The 24,707-nt window shown below is 43.7% G+C and overlaps 2 protein-coding genes across 2 annotated transcripts in view; both read left to right on the plus strand.

Moving 5' to 3' along the window:
• Positions 1–10,356, plus strand: part of Ccdc129 (coiled-coil domain containing 129) — a 67,387-nt gene extending 57,031 nt beyond the window's left edge. Inside the window, exons 14-15 of the mRNA XM_013035129.1 lie at positions 9,114–9,217; positions 10,161–10,356. Of these exons, the coding sequence (XP_012890583.1) occupies positions 9,114–9,217; positions 10,161–10,356 (300 nt within the window). The remainder of the gene's footprint in view (positions 1–9,113; positions 9,218–10,160) is intronic.
• Positions 10,357–15,767: 5,411 nt separating this feature from the next.
• Ppp1r17 (protein phosphatase 1, regulatory subunit 17) lies at positions 15,768–24,707 on the plus strand. The gene is made up of 4 exons (XM_013035147.1): positions 15,768–15,861; positions 18,826–18,978; positions 20,159–20,311; positions 24,628–24,707. Exons 1-4 carry the CDS (start codon positions 15,768–15,770, stop codon positions 24,705–24,707), a joined length of 480 nt encoding a protein of 159 aa, XP_012890601.1.

The following is a 24,707-nucleotide window of genomic DNA, read 5'->3' on the forward strand; positions in this document are numbered from 1 at the left end:
ATGCTTTCTAATCTCTAGCTTTCTGTACAGTGAAAATTCTGAGCACATCAGAGATACATAGATACATACAAATTGTAGACATTATCTTAATCATGCTTTCTAATCCCTATCTTTCTGTACAGTGAAAATTCTGAGCTATTAGTCTATAATTCTCTTCCCTTCTTCATTCTGCTTTAGTTATCAACCTGGTGGCTTCTTTTCTATCTCTTTTTCTTTCCTGAAACAGTTCAGGAAAACTGACCAGTGATTTCTTAATAGAAACCAATATAATTGCTTCCCTCTTTCTTTGATCCACATATGGTAGTGTAGCATGGAGATGAGAAGTTTGGTATAGAAAGTCTAATTTTATCTCCTAAAATCTGCTTAGCTTGGGTGGATTATCTAGTCTGTATATCCATAGTTCATAAGAAAGATAAAAACCAATATCAAATGTGTGTGTGTGTGTGTGTGTGTGTGTGTATACCTGTGCACGCACACATGTGCACTGGTACTGGGGCTTGAACTCAGGGTCTGATTGCCATCCCTGAGCTTTTTTGTTCAAGGTTGTGTGTGTGCTGGTCCTGGGGCTTGAACTTGGGGCCTGAGTATTATCTGGAGCTTTTTGTTCAAGGCTAGCACTTTACCACTTGAACTATAGCTCCACTTGCTACCTTTTGGTGGTTGATTTGAGATAAGCCAGTCTGCCCAGACCGGCTTCAGACCATGATCCTCAGATCTCAGCCTCCTGAGTAGCTAGGATTACAGACATGAGCCACCAGCACCCAGTCCAACATCAAACTTTGATTTAGGATAAAATGGCAGACAATTTTGGATAAATTGATTGTGTTTCTGAAGTGCTTAGCCTCAGACATGATAGAAAACTACTTGTTTCTGCTCACACATGTTGCATAACTAAACTAACTAAAACTAAGATAACTAAACTGTGGGAGTAGAAAAGAAGCAGAAACTTGTTTGTGTAGTTCTTTATCTTTCATTTGCTTTTTCTCCCCAGTTGTCCTGCTACTTTCAGGGTCCTAGAATTGTTTCATATTTTTTATTCAGGACTTGTAGTGCTCATCGATATAAAAGATACAACTTCTAACCAGATTGAGATCTATCACTATATTTGATTTTAATACTCTTATTATGATAAAAAATGTTGCTATTACTCTTACATGGGCTAAATAAGCTGTGTGATTTACACTTAGCAAACCTTGAAATCATTATTGTCTCCATTTCAAAGATGAAAAAACTGAGGCTTATAGGGGCTAAGTGTTTTTTTTTTTCCACACAACTGGAAATCCAAGTGTGATCTCAGGTTGCCCCCAAGTCATAGCCAGCCATTTTATGCAGCCAGAGTTGGGCCAGAGTTGCAAACATTTCCATTACATGTAAGGATCGCTCTTTCCTGGTCGACCTACACCTGTGTTTTTGTAGCTTTCAGCATTGATCAGGTCAGGTTGAAAGAGGTACTTACACACCACAGGTTGAGATCTAATATTGCTTTGTATTGGTTATGGGGCCTGTGTTTGTTTAAAGGAAGTGGAAACAGGTGTGTGGGCCTTGATTCAATTAGTTGATGGAGAGGTACACACTGATCCATGGCCATTTTCAAGGAGAGATGCTGGCTGTGGTAATTCATCACTTTTCTGTCAGAACAAAGTAGAACATAATAGGAAATGATGTTCGGTTTCATAGGTGTGGGGCATAGGCACCTACGCCGGGTTTTTCAGCAAGCAGAGGCAACTGTTAATGATGACAGCAGTGAAGATGCAGAACTGCCTGCTTCAAGATCCCCAGTGGTACCTGAGACAGCTGGAAGGAGAGGTGTCCTACAAACTCTTGCCAGCACTGTGGGCCTCATCCAATACAGGTCCTCTCCAAGGAAACTTTCCCTCCTCCTTTCAAAGAGATTAATTGAGTCTCTCTAGATCTTAAGGGTAGCCCAGAGAAAGCTCTAGAATGGGCATTTTCTTTTCTGTTCCTTGAGACACTCAATCCACTTTTGCAGACCAAGCATTGATGCTCACGTTGGTGTGCATAGTAATATGTAACTTATTCTTTCATTTATCTGCTGGCCATTCATGGGCCATTCTGGTCATTTGAAAACATAAATCAGGTACATTGATCTGAAACATTAAATAGGAGTTTTTGTTTAAAAGAATCTCCACAGACAGTTAAATATATGTCCAGTCTCAATTCCTTACCAAGATTTTTTGTATGCTTTTTTTAAGTGTAAAAATGCTGCAGAGGGGGTTACAGTTACATGAGCAAGGTAATGAATACATTTCCTATTGAGCATTGTTGCCTCCTCCTTTGTTTTACCCCTACCATCCCTTCCCTCCTACCTCCCACCTCCCCACCTCACCCCACCCACACCCCTGTGGAAGCTGTAAAGGTCATTTTCAACAGAGTGCTTAGTACCTCTCATTGTTACAATGTGTCAACCTATATCCTTATTTAAGCATTTTGTTTTTTCCCTTCCCCTCCCCGAATTAGAGAAGTGTGTATATAAGATGCAGAGCACCGACATCAAATACAGTGAAAATAGGGGTTATAGTGTGTGTGTGGGGGGGGAAACATACAAAGAAACAAAAAAAAATCACATAGTACATTATAAACATGTTAGAAACAATAGCAAGAAAGAAAAAAGATATTTGTGTCCCTATCTTGGGGTTCATTTCAGTTAACATCATCTTATATGGTCATATGTACATAGCTTTTGGCCTTTTCTCTTGTCCTACACATGTACTAGTTATTGCAAATAAGGGAAACCATGGGACCTATGTTTCTTTGGGCTTGGCTTACTTTGCTTAATATAATTTTTTCCAAGTCTTTCCATTTCCTAATAATGGGGCAATGTCATTCTTTCTGATGGAGGCATAGAATTCATGTGTGTGTGTGTGTGTGTGTGTGTGTGTGTGTGTGTGTGTGTATATATATATATGTGTGTGTATACACACACACACACACACACACACACACACACACATATATATATCACATTTTCTTGATCTATTCACCTACTGAGGGAGGGACATCTGGGTTGGTTCCATATCTTAGCTACCTTACCAAGATCTTAGTAAACTACATTTTGATTAGGTTTAAAAAAATTAGCAAATCGTCGGGGCTGGGAAGGTGGCTCAGTGGTAGAGTGCTTTCCTTGCATGCATGAGGCCCTGGGTTTGATTCCTCAGCACCACATACACAGAAAAAGCTGGAAGTGTGTGCTATGGCTCAAGTGATAGAGCACTAGCCTTGAGCTGAAGAGCTCACAACAGTGCCCAGGCCCAGAGTTCAAGCTCCGTGACCAGCAAAAAAAAAAAAAAAAAATTAGCAAATCGTGATAAGGTGGAGCTTGATACAGACAGACTATTGGAGAGCAAATTAATACAATTCATCATATTAATAAAGGAAAAACACTTCATCGGCTTAACAGTTTCAGAAGAAACATTTAATGAACACTATATCTCGTTATGAAAATCTTTACCTAAGTAAGGTTTAAGTGCAACTTCCACTAAAGTGATAAAGGACCACTTTAAAAATCAAAAGCTATTATCATTACTAAAGGTAAAAGGCACAACAGTTCAGCCCAAAGCAGGAACATCCCATCTTACCACTTTCTGGAGATACTGACAGTGAAAAATAACAAGAAAAGTAAGTGAAAGACACCAAGCGCAAAGAGATACTATATTGCCTACCTGGAAATCCAAAGATCTACAAAAGATCTGCTAAGCAATCATGTTATTAGCAAGACAGTGAGATACTGGATACATACATAAAAATTATATTTCCACATGCTACCAATGAATTCAGAAAAAAATAAAATAAACTCCAATAGAGATTATAGCAAACTTACAAATTCTTATATGTAAGTCTAGGAAAATAGGCAAAGGGATTTTGTTTTGTTTTTACTAAAACCTAGAAGGTAGGTTTCATGTGTCAGCCATCTTTCTGCAGGTGTGGCTTATACATGAGCTAAATCACTTGAAAGGAGGACAGGATTGTTTTGGGTATGGTCTCAAAGGTCTCAGTCCATGATGGTTTGGCCCTGCTGCTTTTGGGGTAGTATTTGTATCATCTCAAAAGCATGCGGCAAGGAAAGCTGTTCATCTCATGGCAGCTATAAAGCAAATAGAAGAAAGGGGCAGAGCATAGGCATTGCCGCTGAGGGCATGCCAACAATAATCTCACTTCATCTCAACCCATAAAGACTGGCCTATAGGCTGGCAACCAAGCCTTTAACAAATGGTCTTTTGTTAAAGGGGACATTCAAGATCCAAACTAGAGCAGCTTATTAAGCAACCCATAGAGATTTTAGCTTTATCTCAAATTTATTGAGAAGCCATTGAGGGGTTAAAACAGGACATTGACATGTCATGAAGTGTTTTAGGGAGAAATTCTGGCTAGCTTGTGGACATGAAAAGAGAGATAGAGCGAGAGAGAGAGAGAGAGAGAGAGCAAGAGAGAGAGCGCCAAGAGCTTTTCACTATAGTTTAAAAAATACTCAGAAATATGGATTCCATTGCTTTCTCCTCTTTTATGCTTCCTTTTTCTCTTCCCTTCCCTTTCCTTCCTTTCCCTTTTTCTCTTCTTTTCCTTTTTCTCCTTTCCCATCACTTTTTTTGTTCAAAAACTAAAGACAAGATTACTTGATGCTTAGCAGAATATTTCTTATGAATTGTTATACAAAAAGCCTCTTAGCCCAAATATGTGAACTGGTCTTAATGTTCAGTGGTCACAAAAGAATAGTCTATTGAATGCAAAGTTGATGCTACTCTTACACAATTAGTGTTTATGGAGGGAGTTTTGTCTCAAGTTAGTATTTAAGCCCACTTCTTCCTCCAAAACCTAAGTGAGATGAAATGTGGGGCACCCCTTCTGTCTAGGACAACCCTTTCCCCCGTGACTGGCTGGCTGAGAGCAGCTCAGTGCCATAGCCACCTCGCCAACTCCAGCCTTTAGTGTATCTTCAGAAGGAGCACAATGGAGCATCTCCAGGGAAACAATGCATCAGACTCCTGATTTGGCCTCAGGGTGGTACAGACGAAAGTGGGTGGCACAGAATAGTCAGGCTTTGTTAGGTCATTACTCACGTAATGAGATTGGAGCGCTGCTATTCACCATGATTTTTAGTGGGCAATTTCACCACGACTGAATTACTGCCTACAGACACTTGAATGATCAAATAGCATTCAAAAGAAAAAGAAGACAGAACACCACTTACTTTCTCCGGTCCCTGATCTTTTATATTTTCACTTTATGATGGAGGAGATGTGCACAGAAGGTGACTGTGGTCAGCCTGGAGATGTTCATGTGTGGCACCTGCAAACCGCGCCCCCCCCCACACTCACCACCAAGCCTGTCACGGTCTTCAGGGAGCTCTCCACAGGACCCAGACATTTCTAGTCAGGGGCCCATCAACCTTGACAGTAGGAGTGATCTGACACCTTGTCTTGAAGCTAGCCCTAAACCCTCAGTACCACAGGTCCACTTCACTTATCAAATCAAGCCAGGCTTACCGGCTAGTTACAGATCTGTTCATCAGTTCTAGATATTCTGTGTTTGCAATTTCTTCCAGGTTCTCACCTATGCTGTGCATCTTCCTATGGACTCTGTGGTGTCCCTAATCCCTCTGACACCTCTTGTCCCATTACAGCTTAGATGTTAGAGAAGTCTGAGTATGCTTTAAAATATATTCACAGGTAACTTTAGAACTGCAAGCCCAAGTCCTGACTCCATCATCACTCTTGGGCCGAATGTTCTGCCTCAGCACAGAGCCAAGAACTGACCCAGAAGACCTTAGCTTGAACCTCTGGAACCCATGAAGGACCATAGAACATTTACTTGGTTTCCAATCTTTCCCTTAGCCCTACTACCTTAATGCAGTCTCTATAGGAGCACTACAACTCAGACAAGGTGCCCTGAGTTTAGGACAATGCTCTACCCTGTCCCTGCCTGTCCCATGTGACCACACCTCCATACTCAATACCTGATTGACACCTGGATGGAACAGAGGGGAATAGTCTAGGAAGTAGTGGTCAACCAGGCTGAGAGGATGTAGTTTGTTCAGGCAAGCCCTGACTTTTGCTGTGATATTCAAAACCATCCTTAAAGGCAATACTTGCCTTTTCCAGGATGGCTGATGAAATGTGAAAACAGGCTTTCTGAACCACTGACCAAGATGAAGTACGACCCACTTAGCACCAATCATCCTACCTAACCTAAGTGAGTATAAGGCTAGTGAAACAATGTGCTTCTTTCCTAGCTCCAGCTCAGAGGCAGCCCCTCTCACCACACCTCTGGATCAGCATGCACCCCTGGGTCCCTCCTAGGTGGGCATTCTGGAACAGTCACTGCCCAGCCAGGGGACAGTAGACATTTGGGAGGAGCCAGCTGAATTCTGCACGCCAACTTGCCAGAAACAGAGGGGCTGACCTTCTCGCTGGCAAAAGGAAGAAAATTTCCTTTATGAAAATAGGAATACAAGGCATGTAGTTTTCTTGAAATCAAGTGCAGAAGTTACAGCTGCTATTTTAAATACATGCTGGGTCTGAAATTTGCTTTCACATATTCCTAAGTTGGGTGTCACTTTTCAGACACTTTACACCAAAGAGGTAAAGTCCTGAAAGGAAGAAAGGAAGGAAGGAAGGAAGGAAGGAAGGAAGGAAGGAAGGAAGGAAGGAAGGAAGGAAGGAAGGAAAGGAAGGAAAGGAAAGAAAGAAAGAGAGAGAGAGAGAGAGAGAGAGAGAAAGAAAGAAAACAAATCCTTTTTCCGTATTATAAAAACCGTCATCAACACTTTTCCAGAAGCTCACAGCAAGTTAAAGAACTGGCTTATTAATATTGTGTGTCACAATTCAAATATGATAACCCTGCATATCTAAATACTTCTCTCTCTGAGTAACAGAAGCTTTAAACTCTATTGCATGCACCTTAAACTTCGATGTGACCTCTGGGAAAATAGACATACTCACTCGCTCAGTGTGGCTCTGCCTGGGCTCTGCCTGCTGCTGCCACCATCTGGTGGCTGATACCTATTCCATGTAGATTCTTCCAACAGGGGTAGGAATGGGGGTGGGAGGGGAGGGCTTATACAAACATTAGCACCCACATTTGATAGCTGGGGCTGCACCATGAGGGACCAGGCTTGATTCTTTATAGTGATTCCTCTCTTATGGAGAATGACCAGAATCCAGGTAGTTCTCATGTGTGGAAAATTGCTTATCTGGAAAGAAGCAAGCTAGGGAAGAGGGCGGCCCTGTTTGTTCTCCTGTGGTCTGAGCAGTAAGCAGTGACCCAAGCAAAGCTAGCTGCCTCTTGGTGATGGCAGGCTGTACAGGAGAAAGTATTTATAGCATGCTATTGTCTTTAAGACTCTTATTAATTGAAAATCAGCAGAGCTATGATAGAATTGATATCCAAGCAAAGCTATGGAGTCACAACTGAGGAAAAGCCACACATGACTTCTTCACTGTTCTACTGAGTGTCATCACCTTAATTTTTTAATGTAAACCAAATGTCCAGATTGGAGAACATGTGACTCAAAAGAAAATCAGGTGGATTTTAAAGCACAAGCAAAGAAAGGGCCAGATCCATTTTATTAATGCAGAAGAGGAGGAGAGTCTGAAGCATGAGGATGGACCAGTTGAAAGGCAGCTGGACATGCATACTTACCAAAGGGAAACCTGGAATCCTCAGAAGATTTGCTCTTGAATACTATGTGGCACTGGCCAGTGACATGGAAGCCTTTTGATGGCATTGGTCCCCAAAGAAATGCAAATTAAGCCCTCAGTGAGATGTCACTTCCTGTTCATCCAAATGGCTACAACAGGTAAAAGAGCAAATATTGAGTGCATGCAAATGGACTGGGTCATGCGTGCATTGTTGGTCTGTGTCGAAGTACAGCCAATCTGAAAAACAACTTGGCAATTTCTTATTAAACATGCGAGTACCATACAAGTGAACATGTGTACTCTTGCAAATGTATTCCAGAATAATTACACCTTACATGCATACAAATACATGTGCACACATGCTACTAGCACAATCATTTGCAATAGAAGAAGCTTGAATCATCTCGGTTAAGCTAACTGTGGCATATTTATCACATGGAATATCTCCCAGTCACAAAGAATGAACTAGCAATACAACAATCTCAATAACTCATCAGAGAATTAAGCTGATACGAATGATTATGTACTATATTGTTTCATTTATGTATCATTCTTGAAGTGACAAAATTTTAGCACCAAAGAGCCAAATAGTGATTGCCAGCCATTATTGTGGAGGGTGGCAAGGTAGGAGGGGGGGACCGAAGCTGTAAAATAACAGTAAGAGGGATTTCTGTGTTGTTGGAAATTAAGTATTCTGTCTGTAGCCATGGTAAATGCACTCAAATGAAACAACTGTATAGAACCTACATACACAAACACAGAGACACACCCACACACCCACACCCACACACAACTGGAAAATCTGATTGTTTTAGGCCAATATCAATGTCCTGATTAAGATATTGTGGTAGTCACCAATTATTTCAGAAAATATCACCATTGAGGAAAACTAAGTAGAATATGCAAGGGCACTATCTTCCTGTATATTGTGAATATATATGTGAATCTATAATTATCTCTGAAGTGCCTAAAGTAAATGAAATCTGAAAGAATGAATATGTTCCATATTCCTTCCAATGAAATGAATAGATATGATCAGATTTTCTCATAAATTAACTCAAACACTCCCCTATTAGGAAGAGCTCAAATGTGTTCAGAGCTATCCACCACAGAGACATTGGTGCCGATTTACAGAAATGATTGACCTAAGACAGTGAATTCCTTCTCTGAGAATCTGATGAAGACAATGAAAGAGATGAGCAAGACTTCTGAGGTAAGTCCAGCCCACTAATATTCAATATTTTCTCTGTGTCTGTATTTCTCTGTCTCTCTCTGTGAATCCCACAAAGTATTTCCTAGATTGAGTGTGAAAGGAAATTCTTGCACGTGGATGTTATAAGTAGAAATTGCCTGGAATAAGTCATCTGGGGATGTTCATTGCTGTCATCACACTTATTCATAAGTATAGAATCTGCGGTTTAAATGAAAGCGTATTCTTTCCAAGCTCCTTACCATTAGGTATCCCAGCGGAGAATGAAGCTGGATGCTGATCTGGCTATACATCAGAGGACTTGTGGCTCTACAAATCATGTCATGGACACAGTGGTTCCCTGCATTTACAAGTGAGTGCTGCAGGCCAAGGGCCATGACTTCAGCCCTGCATACACAGCCCTGCTGTTTACAGCTCTCTGAGGTATAGACTTACATGACCATCTGCCAACTCCAGGGGCTGTTTACATTTGGCTTAAAAGGCAGAGGGATCCGATCAATTAAAGTATGTAGAAAGCCCTGGAAACACCACCAACAGCCGCCTCTGGAACCTGGGAGAGGCGCCTGTGTCTGCCCAAAGAGGAATGAAATTCATACTCTCCAAAAACTTCTTGTCTGTGGAGAACTAGATGACCCAATTGTTTGTTTAAAACCACAGCTCCTCGAAAAAGCCTCAGCGATACCTCCGTCATATAAAATTGGAAATTAATTTATTTGCAAGTTTGATTTCATACAGATTTGTAGCCTTTGCTTTACGCAAGCTGCAAATTAAGACCTTCACATTTGCCAATCAAGTTTCTGATAAAAGGATAGTATCAGAATATCTAAAGCATTTTGAAAATTCAACAATAAAAAATTCAATCCAATTAGAAAGGGATAGGGGTGAGGGAAAGGCCTTCTTTGCCAGGTACGGTTCCAGATGTTCTTTGGTGAGCAGAGTGGCTAAGAGCATGGACTTAGCACCCAGGTGCTGGATGCAGACCTCCACTTTGTTGTGTGAGAGTTGGGCAGGTAACACAGCTACTCTGGGCCCCAGTTTCTGTGGTCTGGTGGGTCTGGTGAGCAATGCCTTCATCACAGGGTTGTTTTGAGGTTTAAATGAGTCAATACATGCAGTGTTTGGAAGGACATCTGGAATGCAGGACTGTTAATATCATATTAGCAGCTACTACTGGTCTTCCCTACTCCTGATAAAATTCAGAGACAATGAGGGAGCGTTGTAGATGCTCTAAATTTAAATGCAAATCTAAGGCAAGTCACTCTGTGCCTCAGTTTCCATGTCTGCACTGTTTCTAGGTTGCTACTGGCAGTCAAAGATGTAGTGCTTTGTGTTTCTCTGGGCTGCACACTCCAGACTCCAAGCAGGACTCCATGTGCTGTTCTGTACTGTGCGGAGAGTGCTCTGGCCCATACTACCTCCCTCTCCATCCCCCTTGCCCTGGTGCCTGAGAAGCAGAGCATCTCCATGGCAACAGCAGCAGCTGGTCCCTAGATAAGAGGAGCTGGAGCCTGGCTGCAGCAGCCACTATAAGAGGAGCCCAGCAGTCCAGGCCCAGCTTGGTGAGCGCTCTTCCAGTCATCTGCAGCCCTCAACTCAGCGTCTGTGTGGATTGGTGAGCGCTTTGTATTTTTATCCTGGGAACTTTTGTGGTGGGAAAAGCAAGTTTCAGTAAGTTACTGCTTCCTTGTAGATACTGGGTCAGAACAAGGTGGCAGGTGGTGTTGGGGTTTATTCTAGGTAGAGGCTAGGTGGGGCAGGAAAGTCACCACCTACCCACGACTTTTCTAGATGAGGTGTGGCATTCCATCAATCTCATTGCTCAGTGAGGTGTCCGCCTGTTCACAAAGCATGGCAGTCTGTCATACCTCATTCCCAGGGTATCTGCCTGCCAGCCACCACCCCTCTGCTCTGCTTCAAGTCACCAGCACTCTTTGGAGGATGCTGCAAATATAGTTTTTCTAAGTGAACAAAGGTGATTTTAACATGTGGTGCTTTGGGACCTGAATTTAATTCCACAGTAGATCATAGCCAGGAGAATTATTAACAGGATACTACATTGTACTGTGTGCTTTTAAAGTTTTTTTCCTTGGCCAAGGAAAGCTAGATCTGATTGCTTTGGGACTATTCTTTAGAATATGGTACAGCTAAAATAAGTGTCACTCATTCCTGAGAATCAGCTTTAACTATCTTCCCAAGTCAGGAAATGGGTTGCTGGTGTCCTATTGTTATTTCTACTGTTATCAGCTCCACAGTAGGCTGGGGAGGAGAGTATTATGACAATGAGTTTGGGTAACATTAGGCCCAGGGGTTCCAGTCATGGGGAAGGGGACTGAGAGAGCAAAGCAGACATCGGCATCTATGGAGCTGGGTCCTGGCCAGTGCCATGAAGACTTTGTGTTGCCAGTGCTCTCAACAACCCCAAAAAACAGTCACAGGACCCCCCTTTTACAGATGTGAGAATTATGGAAGGAGCACAGAGCTCTTCCACATGTGCTCAGCTAGAGAGGGGGATAAGAGACAGCATGCTTGAAGCACCAGAGGCTGGTGTCAGGGAGGGGTGGCCTGCCATGAGTCACATTCTCAGAACTGAAAATGTATAATTCTCAAATTCTCTTACCCAATGGTATGAGAAACTACTACACCTGGACCAGCTTCAGACCTCAAACTGAACTACAGAGATCCTTAATACTCTGTTCATTTGATGTAGTGCCTAGCCTGGGCTAGTGGAGGCTGGATGTAGCAAAATGGACTAAGGTTTGCTGAGGGCATGCCTGCCATTCTGCACCTGACTGGGGCTCCTACGAGGCAGGTGACCAGCTCCTGGATCTTCTCAGTTCCTATAGTCTGAAGGTGTAACCTTTGTCATTAGCAAGGGTGGGTGGGGCCGTGGTTTATAGATCTCTCTCAGTGGTGTTTGCATTTTCAAATGGCCCTTGTGAAAAGGGATCAGGAAGGAAGCTACTGGAGCTTAGCCTCTGGGTCCTGACAGCCTTCATCTTTGCACCTCTCCGCCTCTCATTCCAGGAACATGTCCTCCCCGCGCCCCCTCCAACAACAGCCACCAGAAAGGCAGTTCAGATACACAACTCATTATTCTCTAATCACAAATTCCAAACAACTGAAAAAAAATGGGTTGTGGCTGCGAAGTCCACCAGAAAGTCATTCAGTAGCAAAGCTGGAATCCAGACCTGGAAGGAACTAGGTCCTAATGTGGCTGTCCTTGAGCTGTGGCCACTGGGGCTCTCTGAGAAGCCTGTCCTGATTTCCGTAGAGCATCTGGCTTACCGTTCACAAGGAAGGGTGGACAGCAACCACAAGGGAGTCCAAGTCCCATGATGAGCCAGCATGACTCCAGCATGCTGAGGCCTCAAGTCCTTGCACAAGAGAGTATATGGATCACACACACACGAGAGAGAGAGAGAGAGAGAGGAGACCCTGTCAACCAGCACCTCTGAAGGTCTTGGGTTGAAATCTGAAGCCCTGGAGGACAACTATTCAGGAACTGGTCTCAGACAGCCCCTGGATTACAGGGAGCTGCTAAGGGCCATGACTAAACCTTCCCTGGGCATCAAGACAAGACCAGAGTCCCTTCAGGACATCTTGGGTGGTGGACTAGAGAAGAATGTATGGAGAGCTAGAAACAGAAAGCAGAATCATCTCATTTCTTGGTTTAAAAATTAGATGAGTTCATGTCATGTTTACTCTTAAAAAGCACCAATTCCACCTGGCTCAGTGGCTCACATCTATAATCCCAGCTACTCAGGAGGCTGAGATCTGAGGCTCATGGTTTGAATCCAGCCCAGGCAGGAAAGTTTTATCCCTTATCTCTTATCTTCAACTAACCAGCAAAAGGGTGAGAGTGGATCTGTGGCTCAAGTAAGTGGTAGAGTGCTAGCCTTAAAATGCTAAGGAACAGTGCCCATTCCCTGAGTTCAAGTTCCAGAACCAGCACACACAAAAAAAAAAGAGAGAAAGAGAGAGAAAGAAAAAGCACCCTTTCCTCCAGCATGCCAACGGTGAGGGAGGCAGGAGGCAGGTTCCTCTGGGACCATGGGCAGGTACAGGCAAGGATTTCTATTCTGGAAGCAGGACCAGATCCATACCCTCTGCTAGCAAGGATTCCTAAAGCAATGCCAGACCAGCATCACCTGCCCTCCACAACTTCGCCTTTTATTTGTTAGAAGGGTTTCTGACTGGAAGGTCATAGTGATGTCATATAAGACAAAACATGAACATAGGTCGTTGTTGTGATGAAAAACTCCAGGTGTGGGCATTGCCTCTCGGCCACTGATAAACAATTTTCTGCGTTCCCCACCACCCACTTCTCCTCACACTGATTCAGAAGGGCTGTTTCCTCTGTGGATGATAGGAGCTGTTGTGGGAAGAAGCAAATGTCACTTCTGTGATGAATCACTAGTTGCTGTAACTTGTTCAGAGGCCTCTGAAACACACATGGAGTCAGTCCTCGAACAGTTCACCAGCTGGGGCAGGCTCCTTTTTCTGCTTTACTTAAATGAGGCTGACCCGCCCAGGCTCAGCAGCTGAATGAAATAAAAAGACTACAACGTTTCCTAGAATATTCCAGTTATACCTGGTCTCCACTAGCCAGACACCTCGCCAGACATAGCCAACACTGTGTGACAACGGTGCCCACACTGAACATTACATGGGGCTCTCCTCCTTCATGTGAGAGAAGTGTCACGGTTTCTATTTCACAGACAAGAATACTGAGAGCAAACCTAGGGAGCAGAGAGGACCCTGCGAACCTAGGTGCCAGTCTAAGGGGGAGCCACAAAGAAGCCAGTCTTGGAAAACTTCACCACCACAGCAGTAGCTTTTCTTGGAGTGGGCATGAGGATTCCATTGCATGGGGCCTACTAAAAATCCCCACTACTTTGTTAAGATTCAACAGCTTCATCAAAAATCCACCTGAGCTGTAGTTACAGATCTAAGATTCAACCTAGGTCTCTCAGGCTCCAAATCCTGAGCTCCAATCACTAAGCAGCTATGGATGCCAGGGAGGAGTCACAGGTCCAAGAACACTGAACTACAGCTTATGGGTTGGAGTGAAGGCAAGGAGGACTTACTGACAACCTGAAGTAGACAGGAGGGGCCCACGTCCACACCAGAGAGGCAGGAACTTTGGATAGTCAGTGAGCTACAAATGACATGTCAGTGTAAGCTCTGTGAAGCTCATTTTCTAGTGGGGAGAATTTTAACACATCTGTGGTGGGGGCCAAGACCACCCAGAGAGGAGGATAGCTGGTGACTTGGGTGGTGGGCATCATGTTTGAGACTATTGCCTTGTCTGAAGAACTCAGCTCAGAACCCACTCCTGAGTTATGGTCACAGAGCTCAGCTGTTTACAGACACAGCGGGGGGTAGGGGGAGACCTAGGCACCTACCGCACTTCCTTCCGGCCCCAGGAGTTGGCTCTATTCATACACTCAGAACAATTGTCTGGCCAACGCGATGTCTGCTGAAGTCACTCAGCACAAACAGTCTGCACAGAGCGACACTAAAAGCCAAGCTAGAGGGATCAAGTAATGGCCCCATCTGCTATGGGATGACCTCAGCGCATGGCCAAGAGGCCTCAGCTGTTCCCCAGAGCCCCTCACTCCTCGAAGACAACTGCATCAGACACATGCTGGGAGCAGATAGCAGATAGCAGATAGCTGCTCTGTGTGGTCTCAGAAGAAGACACTCGGCTCCTTCATCCTAGTCTTATTCATTCCTCCCCCGTCAGCCCTGCTGCTGCAGGACATGGGTAGACAGTCATCAGAAAGGAACTTGAGCAACAGAGTAGAGAAGATTCTCTATAAATTTCTCTTTTTTTAAAACTAGGTTCTACAAAAGTAATTAATCTTTATGTCTCACAATACACTGTTATTTTATATAAATGTTACCCATTTTATAGCTGAAGAAATTGAGGGGATTTTTTAAATACATTTTTTATTGTAAAAATACTGTAGAGGGGTTACAGTTACATGAGCAAGGTAATAAGTACATTTCCTATCAAGCATTGTTACCTCCTCCTTTGTTTTTCCCCTACCTTCCCTTCCCTCCCACCTCCACAACTACACTCCCCCTCTTTCCTCCTTCCCCTCCCCCTTCCCATCTAAATTGTAAAGTTCCTTTAATGCATTTGGACCTGAGATGCTTGCCACACCTCCTGGACCACAGTGCTAACTGACAGCTCTGCAATGTTCAATGGAGTTGTGCCCAGGAAAGAGAGGGGTCTAAGGATGTCCAGATCCATAGGAGTAAAAATAATGGGGCTCCACAAAGACCCAGATTTTCTCCTGGCATTCTGCAGCCTTGGAGAGAGAGCTACACTATGTTATAGGATACAAGGGTAGAAAGCATCTGAGTTTGGAGGACTGCTTATGTTTTTAAGACACTTGAGTATCTAGATTGTGATCTAGTCTCAGCTACTTAATAAACATGTGGCTAAATTAAAGTAAACTTTGTGAGCTACAATCTCAACTTTGCAGAACTCAACAGAGCTGACATACAGGCAGTTGATTAAGACTTTCTGTAACTCTTAGACAACTCCTTACTAATTCAGATTTAAATAAATACTTAACAAGTATTTATTTTGAAACTCCAATAATAAGTATATATTGACCATTTTCTACATGGTGATTACTGCTAACTACGTGGGTGTGTGACTTATCCATGTGAACCCGTACATGTAAATTAACCCATGTGACTGATTTTAGCTCACGCCTCAAATTCAGTAGTTCTGTCTAAGAAACAGACTTGGGAGATGGCATTAAATTGGGAACGAGATAGTCAATTGTTCAATAAATGTGTGTGTTAATAACTAAGTGGATGTGTGGACAGATCTGTCTCTCATCCTACTGCAGTGCTGGAGAAGGAAAGTAGCCACCTCTTTCATGATGTCCACTGAGATGATGACCTCAGAGCAAGTTCAGTCACGGGAGGACCCGGAAGACAGGCGGGAGAAGCTAGACGCTCACTGCAACCACCTGGGTAAATACGTCATTGTCAGTATCTATCGTGGAAGTCAGAGGCTGGTTCCTCTGCCATCCTGTCTGCAGTCGAGTCAGAGAGTAGCCCCTGAAACCTGATAGCCCGTGCCTTCTGGTGACAGCCAGCACCAGATGGACAGGCAAATAGCCAGGGGTCTGTGGGGTCTGCCATGTAAATATTAGCTGAAGTACTGGAGACGTTCATCAGAGTTAGAGAGAGAAGAGGCCTGGTCCTCTTCTTGGGGCGTCTCACAGAGTCCCAGGAAGAGCATTTGTGAGCCATAAATGGAACGCCGTGGCACATTTTGTTTCCAGTATTTTCCAGCACACTGACACCCCACGTGCAGTGCCAATAAAATATTTCAAATATCTCTCTTTGCCTATCAAGACAGAATTTTAAATAGCCATTTTCTGCTTTATTGTCAATCTGTTTCCTTTCCAGAACTGACTTTTTGCATAACCTTTGTAATGAAAATACCAGAAACACTGCTGCCTCTACCCATTTCTAAAAATGAGACTCTCAGACTTTTGATGGATGGGCCTTCTGCATATTCATAGCCTTTGTTTATGCCCTGCCTGCCTGGTTATGGCTCTCTCCTCCTCTCCCCTTTCCCCATTTCCCATCAAGATATTTTATGTTCAGAATTTCTCCCAAAATGAGGGAAAGTGAGACTGAAGTAAAACTCAAAATTGAAGCAAATGTCTCACTCTTTATCTGCATGCTGAATGTTGCCCTAGATTGAGAGTGTGGCACACTCTGACTGGTCGGTGCCCAGGCCCTGCCTCCAGGGATTCAGATGCCCCCACTTGTTCCAAGCAAGATTTATTCATTCATTCAACTTCTGGTTGAACCTAAACAATGTATAATATGCAGGGGGTTTAGCTATTGTATTATAACAAAATTTAAGGGTTCCCTTAACCTGCTAGCAGTGTACCCCCTTAGCTCTTTACCTGGACTTCTGAATCTCAATTTCCTCATCTGAATATTAGTGAGTTGATAATAATAGGCTGTCTTTAGAGGTTTAGTGTGGGAACTGAATGAGAGTCACTGGTCAGGAAGGATATTAGTAAAGACCAAGTGATCAAGCATGGGCACTCACTGAGTCAGAAATGTGTCCATCCATCCCACATGCTAGATGTGAAGTCTCCCAGGACCTAAGTGACACTAAGTGCCTCTTCCTCTTTCTGTGTGTGCAAATGCCATATATTCCAGTGCCTCACACCCCACCCTATTGCAATAAATGCCTATTAAAATGATATGACTGGATAAAATTATCAAAATCCCTTAGGTAAAGGGAAAGTGACCAAATGTTTCTAAAGACAATTATTCCATTTGATTTTTTGCTATATATAATGATCTTTGATAATCCAGGCATGATGATGTATGGTCATGAAGTATTTTTGATGGTAGGGTCCTTACATATGTTGAGTATTCTAAAACAAAGGATCACCTAGACTCAAACAGCCCTGTAGAATAATAGGACCTTGAAGGCAAAAACAATTTCTTACCTGTCTTATTATTCCTGGAATATAAAACAGGACCTGGCATACACTAAGACCTTAAAAAACTTTGGTTGAATAAAACAATCAATAATGCAGATTATTCGAGATCCGTAAAACTAATGTTTTAAAGAATTTTGCTTGAGGGCTGGGAAGGTGGCTCAGAGATAGAGTGCTCGCCTCACATGCATGAGGCCCTGGGTTTGATTCCTCAGCACCAAATAAGTAGAAAAATCTGGAAGTGGCGCTGTGGCTCAAATGGTAGAGCACTGGCCTTGAGCTGAAGAACTGAGGGACAGTACCCAGGCCCAGAGTTTAGGTCCCATGACCAAAAACAAAACAAAACAAAACAAAATTTGCTTGAATATTTTCTTTTAAAGAGAGATAAGGGGGGGGGGGAAGAGGAAGAGATTGAAAGAGGCCAGGCTTGGTGTTATATTCCTGTAATCCCAGCACTCGATAAGATAAGGATACAATAGAGCCATTCTGGACTATGTAATGATACCCTTTTTATCAAAAGAAGGAGGAAGAAGAGAGGGGAGGGAAAGATAGGAGAGAGGAGGAGAGGGGAGGGGAACTAGAGAGAGGAAAGTAGAAGGGAAGGAAAGGGAGAGAAGAAAGAAAAGGAATAAGAGAGGTGGTAAGGAAAGAGACAAGGAGAGGAGGCACAGGGTGCTATAGGCACAGGGGAAGGGAAGGGTAGAGAAAGGAAAGAAAGAATGGAAGAAAGGAGGGAAGAAGGAGGTATGAGTCCTGGTTAAGCTCTGAGTCCCATGCATACACTTGTAGGTATGTCCAGGCTGTGTCCAGACACAGTTAATAATTTCTGGAGAGGACAAGCAGCTTCATTGTTTTCTGCCTTTGTTGAATCCTAATAGAAATGCTTCCTACACTAAGTGTATTTGCGTCTCCATTCATCAAAGCATACACATTCAACAAATACTTACTTATTGCTTCTAATGAGATAAAAAGATACTATTATTGAGAAGACATATGTAAAAATAATAACTACACAATCCTTTAAAGTTTTACCTAGGCAAAATTGCTGTTCATGTTGCCAAAATGAGAAAGGGCAGCCAAGCACAGAGTCGATGTGGAAAAGCTGACAAAGTTGGGGCTTTCCTCTGGGTCTGGGAGAGGGTCAGGGGCTGACCACAGACCAGTTAGCAATCTTTGGATATATGATATAATCAAATCTTTCAGATGCTTTCAAACGAACAAATCTGTTCTTTCTCTGCATCTATCTCTATCAGACTCTCTCACAGACTAATCTGAGTTCAAATCCTCACTCTTTTGTGTGTGAATTCTGAGACCTTTGGCCTAATGTCTATGTCTCTCAATATTTAAAATATGAAAATAGCATTAAATCTCCATGTGTTTGTGTGTCACTGTAAACCCACCCATTTGTGACAGGCCCTTACTTATGTCATATTCCTTGGTCTCTTCACTTACTGTCAAAAATCAGGTGATCTTTCAGACCAATTCATTGAGGACTGTGATCTCAAAAGGAAGCCAAGAAAGGGGAAAAATGCACAGGCCAACCTGAATGTAGACTCTGACCAGAAAAAGCCTCGGAGGAAGGACACACCAGCACTGCACATCCCTCCCTTCATCCCAGGTAAGGGACACACCCTCAGATCCTGGGCCTCGCCACAGCCACCAGGTCACATGGCTCTCCACAAACTTAACTTAAATATTAATGGCTTATTAACAATGCCGTAATAACAACGCAGGATGGTGTTTTCATCCACGGATAGGAGAAGCTTGGAAATGCTCTGCTTCAACACGTCATTTAGAGATGCAGGCAGTGTAGCTCTCACCTCAGCAATTTATGGTGAAGTCACCTTGAACTTCCAAAGCCACCCTGAATGTGAACATTGAGTCATGATGGGGGCCAGGGTGTGGTTGTGAGGAGGCTCGCGTGTCACAAGCCTCTCCTGACGTAAAGGCAGGCCGGACATGTCACCTAGCCCCGTGCCCGAGAAGACAGCAAAGCAGTTTCATGAAGAGCAACTTGTCCTGATGGCATCCTTGGGTTTTTCTATTTTTTTTCTTTGTTTCCTTCTCTCCTTTACTTTTAGACATTTCTATAATGTCCTTTCCAATCAGTACATTTTGAGTGAGACAAGCCAAATGAGACACCAATCTTTCAAATATAAAAGAAAATAAGAGGAAGGTACAGCACGCATAGTGGAGACTCATACAAAAAGACCAGGAGAGATGGTTCTGAGCAGTGCATCTTTGGAAACTTCATTGAAAAGCTGTCTTTTAAGATTATTAAATGATGGTAGAGCAGAGGTGAGAGGGCAGGTGGGGGAAGGTGGGGGAAAGGGAGCAATAATTATGGCAAGGGGATGGAAGTGTGTGGCACATTGCTTACAGAACAGCCACGGAAGATGAGCTTTGTAGATGACAAATCCAGCTTCCATCTCAACCCAATGCCTAGCAGCTGCAAGAAATCCTGTTCAACCTTGCTCATGTAACTGTAACCCCTCTGCACAGTATTTTTACAATAAAAAAACATACAAAAAAAGAAAAAAAAAGAAATCCTGTTCACATCTTGGCCTTGCCTCCTCAGATTGGTGGCATGGTAGTGACACGAACTTCTTCAGGGACTTTGAGGGGTTCTAGTTTGGCCTCCATAAATAATATTCTTGCCATAAGGGAACTTCTCCCATTGAAATAGTTGGGAAGCTGGACTGAGTGCAGATGGGAATCCGTTGGAATGCAGGCCTCCTACGTTAGGTAAGACTACTGCCTCTGGTTCTGCTGCTCTCTCTAATCCCTGAATCATACAGGTGTGATTTCAGAACATTTAATTAGAAGATACGATGTTCAAGAAAGACATCCCAAAAGCAAAACCAGCCCCACTCTTCATAATGCTGATGCGGAACAGAAGAAGCCAAGGAGAAAAGACACACCTGCCCTGCATACGTCCCCCTTGACAGCAGGTGAGAGCCAGCCCTGTGCACTCAGAGGAGGGGTAGGGATAGGGGTCAGGTTCTTTCCACCCTGAGGTACTGGGGGCATGGCCTGTGTTTTGGCCCAACAACCTGTGTTGACCAGGTACTCTGCCCTTGCTGCTGCCAATCAGGTTTGTCTTTGAGGACTGCTCAGGCCCTGGCTCGGTGATTTTCTGCAGACCTGGTTAAACTTCCCAGGCATGTGAGACAGGAACGTTGGTGTGTCCTTGGGAAAGGGAGGAGGTCCACCCTCCCCACAGGCTGGCACAAGTCTCACATCCTTAAACCTTGGCTGATGGCTGGTTCTGCCAAGGAGGCATGTGCTATGACCTAAGCAGAAGAGAGGCAGGAGAGGAGTAGGGGAAGGACCACTATCTTCCAATGTGCCAAGTGGAGCAAAAACCCTCATAACTCATCCTTGCCCCAACCAAATTCATATGCAAGCTGGGAAGTAGATATTCATGCTCATGCCTAGATATGAGACTCTGAATGAGGCTGTGTGCAGATGTATACACATGTGTGTTACATAGATGGTTGTGTGGGGAGGATGACAAGGGGAGACATGGGCAAATATTTAGTGAGACCCTAATACATGTATGGTGTGGATTTACCATGGACTTGTAAAGAATGATCTGAACAGCACAATAGAGTAGATATCTCCATTTATAGATGAAGTTTATCTTCATAGGAGGATTCGATAATCCACAGATGAAGTTGTTAGAATCAGGCAGCCATAGTGGCTCATGACAATAATCCCAGATACTCAAGAGGCAGAGACTGGGATGGTTGTGGCTTGAAGATAGCCTGGGCAAAAAATTAGGGATGTGGTGTTATGCACCTGTGATACAAAAGGAAGGCTATAGGTAGGAGGGTTGCTGTCTGAGAATGGTGCTGAGCAAGAAACACAAGACTCTATCACGAAAAAAAAAACTAAAGCAAAAAAAGGCAACAGAAGTGTTAATGCAATTCAGTAAAGTACACAGATCACTCAGTGGGGTTTTGGTACATTGAAAGAACTCAGTGAATGTTAGCACCACGACCATTCTCCACACAATCATACATCCTAAGACTGACCAATTTCCAAGGATGAGAATTCTTGTTGGCTGCAGCACTTCTCTACATAAACTTGCTGAACCTAGAAACTCTCTGTATTCCCTTAGCGATGGATGCTGCCTCCTAAGAGCACAACTTCTCAGGCACTGTAGCACACGGAAGAGGGAGGAAGGGGTGTGTGGACACAGAATTTGTCCAAGCCAGAATTACACGTGTGTGCAATCAAAGCTGTTTGTCAGATTCTGGCTTTTATTAGCACAGTAGCCGAAGTACTTCATTTCTGAAGAGCCTTTTAGTATCTAAAGATTTGGCAGTAATTGGAATGCTAGTTAAGCTGATGAGGACAGAGCCTTCGGCAGATGTTCAAAGGACGCCAGCAGTCCTAAGAACACAGAGGGAAGCCCACGCGCAAATGGACTCTGGAGATGAGTCCTCTCGTTAGCCCTTGGCAAGTAGAACCTGGATGCGGACTGTCTCTGCTCTGAATCTCTTGCTAAGCACCTTGTTGCCTAGGTTAATGAGCTGACTTGACAGTTTCCACCTGCCAGAATGGCCCCTCCGTGGGGCTCATCTCAGTCTCCCTGCCAGCCCCAGGCTTGCTCCCAACTTGGCCTACGGCTGCCAGAACCCCTGTCCTGGTGATTGCATGGCAGAGTGTTGGTTGTGACTAGCCAGATCTGGCAGACAAGGCCTGCCTACAAGGGAAAGAAGTCTCCAGTAAAGAATAGTGTGTGGGGAGCACTAGTAGAGACCTGAGCAAAGAGGAGTCTATGAGACTATCTTGGGCGTCATATCCCACAGGAAATACAAATTGTTTTTTCTTCGCCAACTTTTCCCATGAGTAAAGTGAACCTCAGATAAATTCAGTGAGCTTCTCTGAATGTGAGCTGCTGCTCATAGCTCACCGAAGGCAGAACTTCCTAGTCCTATGGCCTGTCTCACACCTTCCCTGGGGGGACAGCTCTGCTCTCAGGAAAGCGTGTCACACCAGACCCCTGATTCCTACGCCCATCACCATCTGGAGAACAGAACACAGTGATGACACATGCCCACTCCAGCTCTCAGGGTCACCCAATGCAACATGTCCACAAAGTCAAGGTGTTAGTGGGTATCTGTGTAGTCAGTTGCCTTTGTATCCTTTGTGGGGATGCATACCTGAAAAAAATCAGGTACAATGTTCTATTGGTTTCAGCTGTTGGTCATGCTGTCTTTGGGCCTATGGTGAGGCTCAACATGGTGACAGGGAATGTGTAGAAGAGAAGCTACTTGCCTCATAACAGCTGAGAAGCAGAGAGAGACACATAGAGGAATATACTAAGGCAGAGAGAGTCAAAGGTAGAGACAGAGAAAAAGGGCTAGGGTCCCAACATCACCTTCAAGGCCACACCCCCAATGACCTAACTTCTTCCCCCATCAGCCCCACCTCCTAGAGTTTCTAAGGCTGCCCAGCTGGGGGCTGGGCCTTTAACAGATGAACTTTTCAGGGTCATTGAAATTCCAGACCACAACAGCTTCCATACTTTTTCATCATAAAACATTAACATTAATACTTAACTATATTTAATTTACTAGCTCGTTTTCCACTTCAAATGACCTCCTTTTCCCCTATGGACAAGCTATTTCACTTTTTAATATGACCATTCAGCAGGCACCTCCTATCTTTGAATTTCTAGGACTTTCCTCCCCGTCCTTTGACCCAGATTATCTCTGACTTGATTTTAAAGATATCCAGAGTAACTAGGATGTTTACCAGGACTTGGGAACGTAAAGACTCTCACTGTTTTAATAAATGTAAATTTGGCTTAATATAAATGGGCATTTGGAAAGGAAGAACAGAAAGTTTGAGACTCACCATAGCTGATTCTGTATTCTCCCTCATGCTAACTTTAATTCCATATAAAAATCCCAAACCCCATGTAGCTGGTATAAGAGAAAATATCTCTCACTGCACTTGTAAGTGATTTATGCAGAAGCCTGACTCTTGAGATTGTTTTTCTCCTCCAATAAATATTAGGTAATTGGTAAAAAGTCTATCTAAACAAACAAGGCATGGAACCAAATGATAGCTGTTAAGATCAACAGTTTTCATTCATTTGCTGCTGTTGAGAGGAACTCGGGCTATCATAGGCCCCTGTTCCTCAGCTTGAGATCTTTGTAAAGTATATCACAGACAGAAGCCTTTATGAGAGGAGGGGACAGAGGTGCAAAGCCAGTGGTGGAGGGGCTGCCAGGGACTATAAGAATCACAGAGGCCCAGTCTCTAATCACAGCCTCCTCTCTGCCCCCATATTATATTTCACAGAAGATACAGAAGCATCCTGACCTCCTCAGCCAGCCTTTGCTGAGCTGACCAGTCCAGAAAATTATACTCAAAGAAAAAAAAATAAGTTCAGATTCCTAATTTTCACAGACCAGTACACTTTTAAAAATAAGTCATAACAACCTTTTATTTTGCCTAGTAAGGATACAAAAACAGAAATGTTAACATCCCTAAAGTTTCATAAAAGATGCTTTAATTCCCCAAAGAAGGAAAAGGGTCATCTCAAAACAAGAGACCACACTCTAAACTGCAGCCATGCAACTACACTCTCCTTAAAGCAAGTAATCTGACAGCTACACTCTCCTTAAAGTGAGCGGCAGGAGCTTCATTATTGGCTGGGACTGAAGGTGGCAGAGAGTGGTCCAGAGCCTTAGCCCGCTTTCCCCAGATGTTGGTGAAATGTTTTTATGTCTGATTTCCTGAGCTCTACCATTTTTTCTCCAAAGGACCAGACTGACCCTTAGTACTTGCAGGTGGGGCTCTTTGCTAAGCAGGTACACACATCTTCTTCCAGTGATGCAATCACTTCATAGTAAGGGTTAGTGTCTTGTTTCACAGATGAGAAAGTTAAGGGGAGGGCGCATCACTGTATGAGGCAGATGTGGAAGGTGGCTAGACTAGAAGCCCAAACTCCGGAGTTCAAACACTGCCGATGCTTAGGAGCAGAACTCAGAGAAAGAAGGTGAATAGTGTCCTCATTAAGCACCCTGAATAGGTTGAACCAGGCTACTCAGCTCTTAAGCACTCTCTCTCTCTCTTTCTCTCTCCCTCCCTCCTTCCTTCCCTTCCTCCCTCCTTCCCTCCCTCCCTCTCCCTCCCCTTCCTGTCTTTCTGAAACTGAGCCATTTCTGGGTTGCTAGGCCCTGGTACACAGGCTGTCTAGTACTTTAATTAGCAGCATTTAATTGAAGGGCCATTCTCTGTTTTGCAGGTGTGACTCTGCTCAGGGGGGAGAGACCTCGAGTGATCGCAGAAGATGACGAAAAGGACGGGAACAAGATGGCTATTTAA

Source organism: Dipodomys ordii, unplaced genomic scaffold (genome assembly GCF_000151885.1).
Source record: "Dipodomys ordii isolate 6190 unplaced genomic scaffold, Dord_2.0 Scaffold205, whole genome shotgun sequence".
Classification (NCBI taxonomy): Eukaryota; Metazoa; Chordata; class Mammalia; order Rodentia; family Heteromyidae; genus Dipodomys; species Dipodomys ordii.

Excerpts from the sequence above, each read along its gene's own strand:
- Ppp1r17 (XM_013035147.1), top strand. The coding sequence starts at position 15,768 with ATGTCCACTGAGATGATGACCTCAGAGCAAGTTCAGTCACGGGAGGAC. Across the intron at positions 18,979-20,158 it reads CATCCCTCCCTTCATCCCAG|GTGTGATTTCAGAACATTTA; the intron begins GTAAGGGACACA and ends TGAATCATACAG. Across the intron at positions 20,312-24,627 it reads TACGTCCCCCTTGACAGCAG|GTGTGACTCTGCTCAGGGGG; the intron begins GTGAGAGCCAGC and ends TCTGTTTTGCAG.